This window comes from Euprymna scolopes, chromosome 3 (genome assembly GCF_053919585.1).
Source record: "Euprymna scolopes isolate OS-2025 chromosome 3, ASM5391958v1, whole genome shotgun sequence".
Lineage (NCBI taxonomy): Eukaryota > Metazoa > Mollusca > Cephalopoda > Sepiida > Sepiolidae > Euprymna > Euprymna scolopes.
The window spans coordinates 149,816,184-149,831,258 of NC_136484.1; the positions used below are offsets into that span (position 1 = coordinate 149,816,184).

The 15,075-nt window shown below is 34.7% G+C and overlaps 1 protein-coding gene across 1 annotated transcript in view; it reads left to right on the forward strand.

Annotated features, from left to right (window-relative positions):
• Nucleotides 1-15,075, forward strand: part of LOC145259750 (putative 3',5'-cyclic phosphodiesterase pde-5) — a 166,589-nt gene that overhangs the window by 139,432 nt on the left and 12,082 nt on the right. The window contains exon 24 of the mRNA XM_080117462.1: nt 10,210-10,321. Coding sequence (XP_079973588.1) covers nt 10,210-10,321 — 112 coding nt within the window. The remainder of the gene's footprint in view (nt 1-10,209; nt 10,322-15,075) is intronic.

Here is a 15,075-nt window from a genome sequence, read left to right on the forward strand (position 1 = left end):
AGGATATTAGAGATATCCCTGCCACACAGAAAGCCATCCTTAATGTAGGCACATATTCCATGCCCATGGCGATCTTGGATGTCAGATTTAGCTGGTAAATTTTATTATGAACTCATCTAGGGAAGTGGTCAGCCCTATTCCAGTTTCACTTAGAAAGAATATGTCCGGTTTCGTCTCTTGTAATTGAGTTTCAACCTCTGGAAGGTTAGAACGTAGACCCCTGATGTTGGAGAAGGAGACCTGGTAGTAGGGGGCTACGTTGGAAGATGGGGTTCTAGGTTTAATCGAGTTTTTATTCGGGAGATATTTCATGTTGAGGTTTTGGGATTTGTGGAATAGGTCAGCATACTTGGTTAGAGCAGTACAGAGGGGGAAAGTAAGAGAGAAAAAGACTGGAAAATTTTTTTTTTTTGTAGCACACGAAAAGGTAAAGCCGTAACAATTACCCACTAGTATGGTATCGAGAGGCCCCACCAGAGACTACTGCATGGTCCAGATCCACTCACCAAATGGCAATACAGCAGTCCCAGTACTTTGCGCCTGCTGATAGGACAGCCTCCTTAGTGGTTAATCCAAGGTTCGGGTCCCTGACTATCAGGCAGATAACGTCAGCCCAGACAAAACGTTTACCTCCAGCACCCTTACTAGTGACATGGCCACAAGGACAGACATAGAGACAGAAAAATTTCCGACATCTCAGACTACTGGTCACCAAGTACTACCGACCTTTAAGCAGCTTTTTCTTCACCCTTTGTCAGAAAAATCACTCATTGAATGAGGACTGAATGACAAAATAGGAGAAGCGAGAGTTACTGGAGCTGCCGATAACACATCCACTGTATTATCTACTCTCCATGTTCCATAACCAGATCCATCGACAAGCCAGCCAGTAGCGATCACTCCATCTAATATATAATTGCCTGCTCCTTTTTTAAAGTGTACTTGTGGACATTTTCTCCAACCATTGAAGCTATGATTGCCTCTCTTATAGAGTTTGCTCTGTCCACATTCACTTTTTTGTCTCCAGTAATTCCATTTGAGATGCTTTGAATAGACGGATCTTCCGTGAAAGGGCCATATGTCTGGAGAAACACAAGGAGCTTCCATGTATCCCTCACATCTCTCTCTTTTCTTGCTGAAGTAGCTTCCTGGTGCTGGTCACTAGTTCCATAGTGAATGCCTGCTAGTTCTTGTATTGTAAACTTGATTTCAGTGAATGCTGGCACTGATAAACTTTGCTTATAGGATGCTGTCCTGCTGCAGTGAATATTGGCAGCATTTTCCTTACAGTGCCAAAGTGCAGTTCCTGTCTTGATAAACAATTGCAGGATCTTCAGTATATCAAGGTATTCAATCAACAATTTTGCTGTTCGTTGGTCAACCATCGCATCCTTCACATGGTTGATTCTCTGAGCAATCCTGGTTACAGACTCTGATGACAGAACATTATCCAATGTCTCAGTCTCATCAGGGAGACCTTTCAATAGCTCCTGAGCTTCTTTCAGGTTTTCATTTTGAGAAAATGACTCTTCTGCATTAGTGTTGAGTTGATCATCTTCAGTGACATGTGGCTTTCACTTAAAAATAACATTTAGAGCAGCATCAACTAAGAAATGAGCACGAAATGCTTCGCCACTTAGCATGTGCTTGACTGTTTTTTCAGCAAACACAGGTTCAAAAAGTTTTTGCAATCCAAAACCTGTTATCAAATGACCAATTGACCCCAGCAAGCTCATCCGTGTATGGAGCCCACCAAGTCACAAGATAAATGATTTCAAGGTACTGGAACTCGACTATCGTCATTGCTTTTTACCAAAGTGGTTGATCGAATGTTAGAATTGGTGTAATGTTTTTCCTGACTAAATCACTAATATAATAAATGCTAAGTACACGCAGGTTCGGTTACCAGAGTCCATGTCGATTATTGGCAAAAGAACTGTGGGTGATTTCCCAAGATATGTTTATAACTGCATAAGGCCTGACCATGCGGGTTTGAACTGATGTAAAATTAGTGAAACCTCCCAAAGGATGTCAACATTAGCAGTGGAATCGACAACTTTCTCAGCTTGGAGCTCTTTAAATGCCACTAGTGGTTTGTTGGTGTGCTGTGAATCTAGGTGCTTGATGTTGATCCTTCCAACCCTTATTATATCTTATGAAAGGACTTGAATCCTTGGAACTGATTTTGCTTTAACTTTCCCAGGCGTAAAAATGCTATGATGTCCATACTGTGAAATCTGTTGAATTATGGTCCATATTATCAGCTACGAACTACACAAATTCAGTTTCAACAAGGGATAGAGTTTCAGTGCCATGAACAAGAGCAGCACTTCTTTCGAATTTCTGAACTTCCGAATAAGACCAAGAGAAGCCATGTTTATTCAGAATGTCACTGGCAAAACAAACTGCAAAGATGCAAGAACTCTGGGTCTTACTCGGTTGATGCAAGTTTCAAACCATTGTCTTTGCTTGCAAATATTTTCCTGAGAAAGATCAGCAATATTGTAGGAACATTCAAGAATCGCATCCTGTTCAAGATCATTCTTAGATGGGTAATATTCCGAACTTGTCTGCATACTTTTAATGTCATTCTTGATAAGTTTAGCTGCCGTCTCTATGATTCTGAATTGTCTCTTGAGCGGCTCTGTGCATAGAATTCATGGAGAATACATTTTGCTGTACTTAAAAACATTAGGTTTACCATTAATTTCAGTCACAATGATTTTGTCTTTGAAATGTTCTAGCAATCGAGATTTCATGTCTGAGAGATTGTATGGTTCAAAGCCAGTGTCCTCAAGAATTTCCTCCATGTTTTTAAGAAGATCGACAATTATGAGTTTCTCCTCGTCGTTTGGCTGCAAATAATTAGCAACTTCCAGAAATGCCTGTTTTCTCTCTGAATTTTCTGGTCAAGCAAGGTTTTGTTTCTTAGGAGAATCAGCAGAAGAGAATGCCTTAGGATGTTTTTATCGGAATCAAAGTTTTCAAAACATGTTCTATGATAACTTGCTTCTTGTGAAACAAGGTCAGCTACATAATCTATTCTATCTTTAAAAGTGGATGCCCAGCCAGCATTGTTTTGGACTTTCTCACAAACTTTTAGCACTCTGTCCTAAAACTCAATGGTTTCTACATGGAAAACATCAACACCTCTTTTTTTACTATCAAACTTTGCTCCAGACCCACAAAAAAGACAATGTTCCTTGAAGTTAAACACACACAAAGAGCAGATTGCATGGGATGGTATTTTATCATTGGTGGGCCTGTTTTTAGGTCAATTTCTATGTATTTCGGGTTGATCAAATGCTGTCTGCATTTCTCGTTGACCTTGTTCTCTCCACCTTGTTCAAAAGTTCTGTTAATGGAATCGATTCCTCTCTGGTTGACGATGAATGTTTCTTGATTACTGGACAGTTCATTGTTTCAAATAGCATACTTGTCAGTACATTCACTTTGAATGTTTCTTCATTACTGAACAGTTCATTGTTTCAAATAGCATACTTGTCAGTACGTTCACTTTGAATGTTTCTTCATTACTGAACAGTTCATTGTTTCAAATAGCATACTTGTCAGTACGTTCACTTTGAATGTTTCTTCATTACTGGACAGTTCATTGTTTGTAATAGCATACTTGTCAGTACTTCACTTTGAATGTTTCTTCATTACTGGACAGTTCATTGTTTCAAATAGCATACTTGTCAGTACTTCACTTTGAATGTTTCTTCATTACTGGACAGTTCATTGTTTGTAATAGCATACTTGTCAGTACGTTCACTTTGAATGTTTCTTCATTACTGGACAGTTCATTGTTTGTAATAGCATACTTGTCAGTACTTCACTTTGAATGTTTCTTGATTACTGGACAGTTCATTGTTTCAAATAGCATACTTGTCAGTACGTTCACTTTGAATGTTTCTTCATTACTGAACAGTTCATTGTTTCAAATAGCATACTTGTCAGTACTTCACTTTGAATGTTTCTTCATTACTGGACAGTTCATTGTTTGTAATAGCATACTTGTCAGTACTTCACTTTGAATGTTTCTTCATTACTGGACAGTTCATTGTTTCAAATAGCATACTTGTCAGTACATCACTTTGAATGTTTCTTCATTACTGGACAGTTCATTGTTTCAAATAGCATACTTGTCAGTACATCACTTTGAATGTTTCTTCATTACTGGACAGTTCATTGTTTCAAATAGCATACTTGTCAGTACGTTCACTTTGAATGTTTCTTCATTACTGGACAGTTCATTGTTTCAAATAGCATACTTGTCAGTACGTTCACTTTGAATGTTTCTTCATTACTGAACAGTTCATTGTTTCAAATAGCATACTTGTCAGTACTTCACTTTGAATGTTTCTTGATTACTGGACAGTTCATTGTTTCAAATAGCATACTTGTCAGTACTTCACTTTGAATGTTTCTTGATTACTGGACAGTTCATTGTTTCAAATAGCATACTTGTCAGTACTTCACTTTGAATGTTTCTTCATTACTGGACAGTTCATTGTTTCAAATAGCATACTTGTCAGTACGTTCACTTTGAATGTTTCTTCATTACTGGACATGGACAGTTCATTGTTTCAAATAGCATACTTGTCAGTACGTTCACTTTGAATGTTTCTTCATTACTGGACAGTTCATTGTTTCAAATAGCATACTTGTCAGTACTTCACTTTGAATGTTTCTTCATTACTGGACAGTTCATTGTTTCAAATAGCATACTTGTCAGTACTTCACTTTGAATGTTTCTTCATTACTGGACAGTTCATTGTTTCAAATAGCATACTTGTCAGTACATCACTTTGAATGTTTCTTCATTACTGGACAGTTCATTGTTTCAAATAGCATACTTGTCAGTACGTTCACTTTGAATGTTTCTTCATTACTGGACAGTTCATTGTTTCAAATAGCATACTTGTCAGTACGTTCACTTTGAATGTTTCTTCATTACTGGACAGTTCATTGTTTCAAATAGCATACTTGTCAGTACGTTCACTTTGAATGTTTCTTCATTACTGGACAGTTCATTGTTTCAAATAGCATACTTGTCAGTACGTTCACTTTGAATGTTTCTTCATTACTGGACAGTTCATTGTTTCAAATAGCATACTTGTCAGTACGTTCACTTTGAATGTTTCTTCATTACTGGACAGTTCATTGTTTCAAATAGCATACTTGTCAGTACGTTCACTTTGAATGTTTCTTCATTACTGGACAGTTCATTGTTTCAAATAGCATACTTGTCAGTACGTTCACTTTGAATGTTTCTTCATTACTGGACAGTTCATTGTTTCAAATAGCATACTTGTCAGTACGTTCACTTTGAATGTTTCTTCATTACTGGACAGTTCATTGTTTCAAATAGCATACTTGTCAGTACTTCACTTTGAATGTTTCTTCATTACTGGACAGTTCATTGTTTGTAATAGCATACTTGTCAGTACTTCACTTTGAATGTTTCTTGATTACTGGACAGTTCATTGTTTCAAATAGCATACTTGTCAGTACATCACTTTGAATGTTTCTTCATTACTGGACAGTTCATTGTTTCAAATAGCATACTTGTCAGTACTTCACTTTGAATGTTTCTTCATTACTGGACAGTTCATTGTTTCAAATAGCATACTTGTCAGTACGTTCACTTTGAATGTTTCTTGATTACTGGACAGTTCATTGTTTCAAATAGCATACTTGTCAGTACTTCACTTTGAATGTTTCTTCATTACTGGACAGTTCATTGTTTCAAATAGCATACTTGTCAGTACTTCACTTTGAATGTTTCTTCATTACTGGACAGTTCATTGTTTCAAATAGCATACTTGTCAGTACTTCACTTTGAATGTTTCTTCATTACTGGACAGTTCATTGTTTCAAATAGCATACTTGTCAGTACGTTCACTTTGAATGTTTCTTCATTACTGGACAGTTCATTGTTTCAAATAGCATATTTGTCAGTACTTCACTTTGGCCAACCTAAAATTAGAATATCACAGAATATTAAGCTGCTGCATAATACATCAAAAGAGACAAAAATAAGGCATAAGAAGTTATAATTTTATTTAACTTTATGAAAACTGTTGGTCTTATCCAATTTCATATTGCTACATTTATTATTTTTGCAGATCAATTCACAGTAATTGAGTTGAAAAGAGCCTAGAATCGGCAGCAATCTTTTAAGGTGCAGCCGTTGACCCCTTCCGACAAGTTTAGTTGTGGTAAAATATTTTTTATTTGAAAAAGACGTTATTCATCTCTAATGTCCAAGTTAAAAACCTTTGTTAGCAATTTGGTTGAGGTTCAGCTAGAAAATCAGCTAGATTGACTGAACTATTAATTCCCTTTCCTTTCCCATGATAATTCTTGGTGGCCAAGGAGTTGAATAGTAGGCCGTCAAGTCAAAGGTGAATTTGTGATTGGGTTTGAATTCTTGAACCTACAAGAATTATCACTTCCTACACTGATAATTGTGTAAGCATGAAACACGAGTGTCTGCAGAAAAAGATAATTAATATTTATGTATAAAAATATTATATATATATATATATATATATATATATATATATATATGAATGATTACTTCATTTAATTAATATACAAAGATATAATTTTATGCATAAAGTTTTTCAGTATTTACTTCAACAGTGCTCAATACATAGGTAGAGCTAGGTAGTAGGTTACCATATATATATATATATATATATATATATATATATATATATATATGGGGTGACCCAAAAAACGGGCCTCAACTCTAATTAGGGCCCCGTTTCTTAGTGTTTTGTCTAAACGAAATTTAACACAGTGTATTCTTTGTCCGAGCTCCCACTGGGTTCTTGGTGTACTCACGATCGTTGATTCCGCCATGTCCTGTAAAATAAGGGCAATCGGTGAATAAATAATGGAGATATCACGTTTATTGGGGGGTCACCCTGTATATATAAATAATTAGGAAGGTTTATCTAAAGACTTAGAATGAACCTTTTTAATTATTTATTATTGTTATAAAGTTCTATCTGAAAGGATATTAAGTCCCTTGTGTGTACAAGATATGCTATTTTCCAATTTTGAGTTGATTTTCGTGTGTGTGTGTGTGTGTGTGTGTGTGTGTGTGTGTGTGTGTGTGTGTAATTATTTTGTTGTCATTTTTTTTTTACATAGGCATCACCACATTATCAAAGCCAAGAGGCCACTCGAGGATAAGGGTTAAAGAGTGTACAGTAGAAATTGGACAATATAGTAATCATTAGTAATGAAAATTTGGTAAATTTGTTAACTTATATGGAACAGCTCATCAAGAACTTGTTTACGTTAGACTTGAACACAACCATATTGTAGTCAGCCGGAAAGCAGGAAAACGGAAGACAATTCCACAGGCGTGCAGTTCTAAGAAAGAAGTTTTGTTCATGGAATCTACGTTTAGGTTTAGGCACAGATAAAGAGTGGGGTGAATAGTTGATAGTGTTTTCTGCTAGATGAGTGTTTCTTGTGAAAGTTTGGTGAGGGGGGACCATAGACTGAAGCTTAGTCGAACACTTTCCATGAAAATAACGATAAAGCAGAGACAAACTCGCAACATCTCTTCTGTGAGATAGAGGTTGCAGGGAAGAGAAAAGGACATCTCCTACGAGGCTACGAAGTCTATTTTGAACTTTATCAAGGCAGGACAAGTCCTTTCTAGCAGCTCCTGCCCAGATGTAGCAACAGTATTCCATCCTTGGACGTACCTGTCTCTTATATAGATAGAGAATTGCATCAGCAGTGAGATATCTACTGGATTGATAGAAAGATCCCACCATTTTTCCAGTGGCCTTGGCAACAGATTTGATGTACGTATTCCATTTAAGATCAGGAGTAATGGTCAAGCCCAGAAGCTTGTCAAAACTTGAGGCCTCCTGAAGACGAGAGCCATTCATTTCAATTGATGCCAGATGTGGATCAGAATGTTGATGATGTAAAGAGAGAAGCTTGGTTTTAGATGCATTAAAAGTAACCAGCCACTCCTTTCCACATTGTGCCACGTGCTCAAGATCAGAGGAGAGAGAATTGGAGAGAACTTGGTCGTTTACTGTCTTAGATGTGCTACCATAAATGGTAGTGTCGTCAGCATAAATGTCTACAAATGATGTAAGGATGTGATTTGGAAGATCATAAATGTAGATCAGGAAAAGAGTTGGGCCCAGGATGGACCCCTGAGGGACTCCAGCATTAATAGTGAACTTCTGATTTTTGCCCCTAAACTACTACTCTTATGAACCTATCAGAAAGAAATGATTTAATAATTGAGAAGACATTTCCAGCTATACCATAGCTAGAGATCTTGTGAAGTAAACCTTTATGCCATATCCTATCAAAGGCCTTTTATATGTCAAGAGCAATTGCCTTAGAAAGGTTACCTCCGTCAAGAGATTTGCTAATTCCTATGAGATATAACTGTAAGCACATCTGCTGTAGATCTAGCAGAACGGAAACCATATTGAGTGTCACTAAGAAGGTTATTTTTGTTGAGATGGTTAATTACTTCTGTATTTAACACAGATTCTAGCAACTTACTCATGACGCACAGGAGACTTCTTGGCCTGTACTGAGGGGGGGATGAGCGATCACCTGAATTCATAAATACAGGGCATACTGATGAGATTTTCCAGGGTGATGGAAAGCTATTCTCCTTAAGACAACGTTTAAACAGTTTTGTAAGTATGGGTTGCTTTACTGGAATCAAGGTTTTTGACATCACATACATGGCTTTTGCTTCTGGTACATTTGCTCCCTGATCATTTGATCATTTGATAATGTGAGTTTCTAACCTGACATTTGCCATTTGAGAGTTTCCTCCATTACATATGTAATGTCACCCAATTCATTTTGGGGAACTCTACATATCTATATCATATTTCTCTTAGTCTGTCTGTCTGTCTGTCTGTCTGTCTGTCTGTCTGTCTGTCTGTTAGTCTGTCTATTTCACTTTTTCTAGGAAATTAATGCGCCGATCTATCTGAAATTTTGTATAAACCTTTGTTATAATAAGGTGTAGCTAACTAAGTATTATGGTATCTATTTGATGCACTGCTAGGGATTAAAAGAGATTAATAGTGAATAGCCATCACAATACAACATTTACTCTCTTCGAAACTACTAGTCTGATCTGGCTGAAATTTTGTATTAACCTTTATGAGAATGTGCAGAGAACTAAGTATTATAGTATCGTTCAAGGCATAGTTAGGTATTAATTCCTACGAACTGAATAGCACATTTACTCTAGAAATTTTCTAGAAAACTATTGGCTGTATCTGTCTGAAATTCTTTATGGATCTTTGTTATAATAAGGTGCAGCAAACTAAGTATTATAGTATCTGTTTGATTACGAGTTAGGGATTAGCATTTAATGTAAAATTTAACCATATTTAACTATCAATTCAGCATAAAGCACTGATTGTAATTCAATGGATTATCACTTTTGCCTGTTTTAACGGGTTAAAAAGTCTAGTATATATATATATATATATATATATATATATATATATATATATATATATATATATATATTTGTTTTTTTTTATAGATAAAATAGTTATCCATGGGCACATGTATTGCCATTACAGCGGGTCTGACTATAATAGGATTCAAACTGTTATCAAGGGTTTGAATCTTATAATCAACCATACTGATGAGCCACAGTAACGATGAAACATAATTTAAATACTATACATTATTGTTGGAGATACATCGTAGACGAATCTTTCTGGCAGGACAGAGTAATAGTACTGCTGTTGACACAATAGTCACAACCAATGGCGTTTTTTTTTTTTTTTTTTTTTTTCATAGTCACCACAAACAAGACAAAAGATTGCTACTGAGACGTTAGGTGCTATTGTGGATTAGAGACCACATGTACAGAGGCACACTAAGTAGGGCAGTGAGATGTCTGTTCACTTTACGCTAAAATTTATGCATGTTAGTACAGTTAGAGAAGCAGGAAACAAGGAGGGAGGGAGGGCGAAGTCGCAGTTCGTAGGAAGAAACTATTAGGGTAGAAGCACGGCTATATCTCGGTGGCCGTGGCAGAAGGCTCCCAAACACAAAAGCAAACACATTCGTTTTTATATTCATGTACAGATTTTTGTTTCGTCTGTTAATCTATCTGCACTCTCTATACCAGTTTATAAATAATAAATAAATAAAATGTTTTATTTGTTAAAACAGGAAACTTCTACGTTCAATTACTATGACAGGATCTGATCTGTGTGCTAGTGCCAAGCCATGGGAAATTCAAAAAGAAACAGTCAAAGTTGTATTTGAAGAGTTTTATGCTCAGGTTAGTTTTCTCATATTCTATCTATATAATCAATAATATTCAAATATTCTAGTTTGTTTGTTTTGAGGTTGTTGTTTTTTTTTCTTTCAGATTTATCTGTTCTATGGTCTTATGCTTGGGGATAATAAAATTGCATAAATTAATAGAATTTTGGTTGTATTCAAATTCAAGGCAACAATATATATATATATATATATATATATATATATATATATATATATATATATATATATATATATATATTGTTTTAACAAAATCAAGACATCAAGGAATAGATTGATAGCAACAAATAGTGTATTTTATCGTTAGTTACAATTGTTTCAAGACTATTCAGACAAATTCAAACATTATGTCGTTTGAAAATTTTCACAAGAACAGCCTTTCGTCAGATGTATTGAATAAAAAACACTTTAACAATGAACAGTATGGAGTCCATTTTCCTTATATGGAAAAACATGTGAAAATATTTTCCCTCCATCACATCCTTCCAAAGGTTTTTTTTAAAGATTTATATATTTACCTATTTTCGTATCTCTATTTAAAAAAATTTTTTCAGTCGAATTATCATACAACGTTACAACTAATTACCTATGTTCATTTAATGATTTACTAATACTATTCATTAATTTCTTAAATTTCTTTGTTTAATTTAAATTATTTTTTAATCCGGACGGATCAACTAAGTTTTCAGCTATATTGTTTCGATTCTATGTTAGTTTCCTATCTGGAATCTGTTTTGTTTATTTACAAAAATACCGGCTAACCTATTTGTGTCATTTCAAAAAGCAGGTTTTGCTTAAAACTTATTCCATAAGGAAAAAATTTTTTTAAACATTACTCTATATTCAGTGCAATCTCATTCTTCATTTAAAATTAAGAATTTAAATTTATTTTTTTATTTTCTTTCGTTCCTAGCTCTTAAGTATTACGATTACAGGATATTTTAGACGTTGAAAGGGAGTTAACTGTACGTTCGAAATTTTAAAGGTTTTGTTGAATTATAAGTTACCAAAATCCTAATATGTATTCATAACGTTGAAAGGGAGGTAACTCAATACGTTCAATATTTTAATGTTTTTGCAGAGTTCTAAGTTTGGCAAATTCCTAATATACATTTATGATTTATTTATTTATTAATTACACAAAAAAACAATTAAATCTAGGCTAACCTATTCAGATTATAAGTTCATAATGCATATCTTAATCCTGATACTGATTTTATTACCAAAGATTTAACCTACGTTTCCCATCCAGCCATAATTTTCTGAGGTTTTATATATGTATATAGGTTAATCATTTACTTGAAATTTACTCGGTTTCTATATACCAATCATAATGGAATTTTTTAAAAATTTCTTATAAATAAAGTTTTTATAATGAAAAAGATCTTTTATATAAATTTTGAAAAAAAGTCCAAGCAATATCTTCATAAGTGAGAAGGAATGGCAGAGTGTGTCGATTAAATGAACCATGTAAGCTGTCTAAAATGGTGGTTTATAAGTTTTTTTAAGGTAAACATCTGATGAGTACGGGACTAAATATGCAGCAATAACATAATTTTGCAGACTTGTTAGTCGTAATACGAAACAATATTGTTATGAATACCTTTTGAAAAGTAATTAATGACCGACTGAGAAAACCTGATATTTGGAACTTGGAGAATTATTATACCAATGCATAAATATGTTAATATTCCATTTTATACAATTAAGAAAGTCAATGTGTGTAAAGTTACACCACTTGAATTAGATTTGTGACAATATTATTGGATTGAAAGCACTAATATAAACATGCTTTGATTTTCTTAAGTCATAAAATGAAATGAATTTGGATTTATTTTGCATTAAAAGAAAAACGCAATCCAATAAAAAAAAATTTTAAAAAGCTTGAGATTTGGAAAAACAGGAAATCTTAATGCCGGAGATAAGAGTAATTAATTTATCAACGTCAGTTGTTGTACTAAGAAATCTGAATCCACTAGGTATTGGTGAATGGTGCTAGGCCATCTGGTTTTTATAATTATAAACTAAGCAAGGCTTCTTTACCGAGAATGGAGATGAATGGAACTTGAAGAGTTAAAACCAACATGACCCTGTAAATGAAACAGAATATATGGCAAACATTAACTGATGAAATCAAAGCAAGGCATTTAAGATTAGTTATCTGGTAAAAAAAAAAAAAAAAAAAAATTCTCAGTAGTTAAGATAACGAACTTGATTAATAAACAGAAAAAGAAAACAACCATTCTAAGATGGCTGAACCGGATGTTAAAGATTAATTCGCTGCTAAAAATACTTTGTAATGAAAATGTAAAAAAAAAGATAAATGTATTTATAATATACTAGCAAGGACTTCGACGATGCCCGAGATTGAATAAGAATAAATAAATATTTTACACTTCCAATACTTTTATTGTGATAGAAATCTGTGAAATCAACTATTTTTCAATCAAATCGATTGAATGCCTACTCTATTCGAGGACCCATCGGGGTGCACTGGGAGGAAACTTCACATGCCGTCCTGCAGTGACTTCGTCCACAATACATTGTAGACTACATTGCACTGTAGAGAATCTACTGTTGATTCTATAAATTATTTTATATTATGGCTTGAATGAAAGTTTAAAATACAAAAGTCAAGTTTAATGGTTCAGTTGGGCTCTAAACAGAAACATTCATTTCGAACGTGCCTCTGCCTTATAAAAGAAACTACTCCTGATTTCATGTGCCAGGCCCTTCTACTTGTGCAGTGATAAAACTTCTCACATGCACTTTTGATGTTAGGCTGTATAAGGGTGTTAAAGTTGGGCTATTCTTTCTTTAATCAGATTTTTTCAATTACCAATTTTCGATAATTATTGGAGGCATTCCAATAAAAACCAAAAAGATTTTAGAACAAATTCATCAATTTCTTAAAGGAAAAATTTGAAAGAAAACATTTTATTTTAAAAATAAAAGATATATTTTAAAATTATAAAAAACCTTCTAAAATTTATTGCACAAATGCTCATTTCTTTTCAATAACTTTTAGCAGTCAGCATCTGATGTTAGATTTGCAATTTTAGCAGCTGGTAAGTTGTTTGCAGCAACTTTAATTGCCTCCAAGAGACCACACTTGTTGTTGAATTGCCTTCTATTAGAATAAATATCATTTTTGGGGATGCTCCACAGGTCCTCAATGGGATTTAAGTCACAGCTATTTGAAGGTCAATCCATAAGAGAATCTTCAACAAGGATTTAGTAAACTTTGATGCATGACTTGGTGTGCTGTCTTATATATATATATATATATATATATATATATATATATATATATATATATATATATAATATAAAGCTGAACGTCTGTGTGTGTGTGTGGTCACGAATAGGCTCCTATATGGTTGACTATTTTAAAAAAACTGATTGATAGATGATAGAAGATGTATCGAGTATCAGGAATGGGTATGTTTGATCTGGCAGAATGGTGGTTCATAAAAATTGTGGGGTCTGCTATCGCGACTGGCCCCCAAAGTATGGAAATAAAAAATGAAAAAAAAAACATTTACAACTGTTTTTGATATAGATGTACATAAGAATACTTTGATAAGTATGTTTCAACTTAAATAGGGATGGTATAATAAAATTATTGGGTGTTCGTTCGCGCCTGTACTCCATGGAAATATAGCAAAAACTTTAACAAAGACTTTTCATATTTATTTGCGTAAGTATACTTTGATAATTATGTTTAAGTTTGAAAAAATATGGTATAATAAAATTATTGGGTGTTCGTTCACATCTGACCTCCATAGAATGTAAATGTGTCACAAAGTTTAACAAGGTTTTTTAAAAGGGGTGAGGGTAAAATTTTGGAGTATCAAAACCTACGAGGGGCGGCCTCTGATCTGGCGCCATGCGAGTTGTGGACCAGAGCATTGTCCTGCAGGAGGAGGGTCCTTTGCTGATCTTGCCCCACCTCTTGATTTTGATAGCTTCCCTTGATTTCCTTAAAAGTGAAGCATAATAGGCTCCTGTAATTGTGGTATCCTTTGGCAGGAAATCTGTCATCACTACTCCGTCCTGGTCCCAGAAGACTGTGAGCATGACCTTGCCAGCGGGAGGCTGCACCCTTGCCTTCTTTGGAGGTGGTGAGTCCAAGTGCTTCCACTGCATTGACTGGGCTTTGGTCTCTGGATCATAGTGAGGGACCCAGGAGTCATCCTGTGTAATCAGTCTTGAAAAACTTTGACTCATCTTCTTGGGACATCTCCAAATTCATCCTCGAGCACTCGACGCATTCTCGCTTCTGGAATGGTGTGAGCAACCTGGAGATCCATCTGGCAGACACCTTATGCATATGTAAATACTTTCATCAATCACAGTCCATTTTCTGTAGGCTGTTTTTTAACCCAGTCAATGACGGGTACTATATATATATATGTATGTATGTATGTATGTATGTATGTATGTATGTATGTATGTATGTATGTATATATCATCATATAGATCTACACTTGGTTAAAGACTGGTTATAAAGCCATTCAAATAAATATTGCTCTAGAAAATAACAGTAACGTTTGGAATGTATTTTAACCTCGTCTTTCACTTTAAATGGACTCACAGGCTCATTAGCAATAATCCAATCCTATACCATGATCCCATTGCTGCCTTGTTGGTGTTTAAACAATTGTCTTCAGTCATGTTGCTTGCAAACTCATCCTCAAGCCCATCCATCGGGCCCATCCTTTAAGGGTTACCCTTGATTCATCTGTAAAT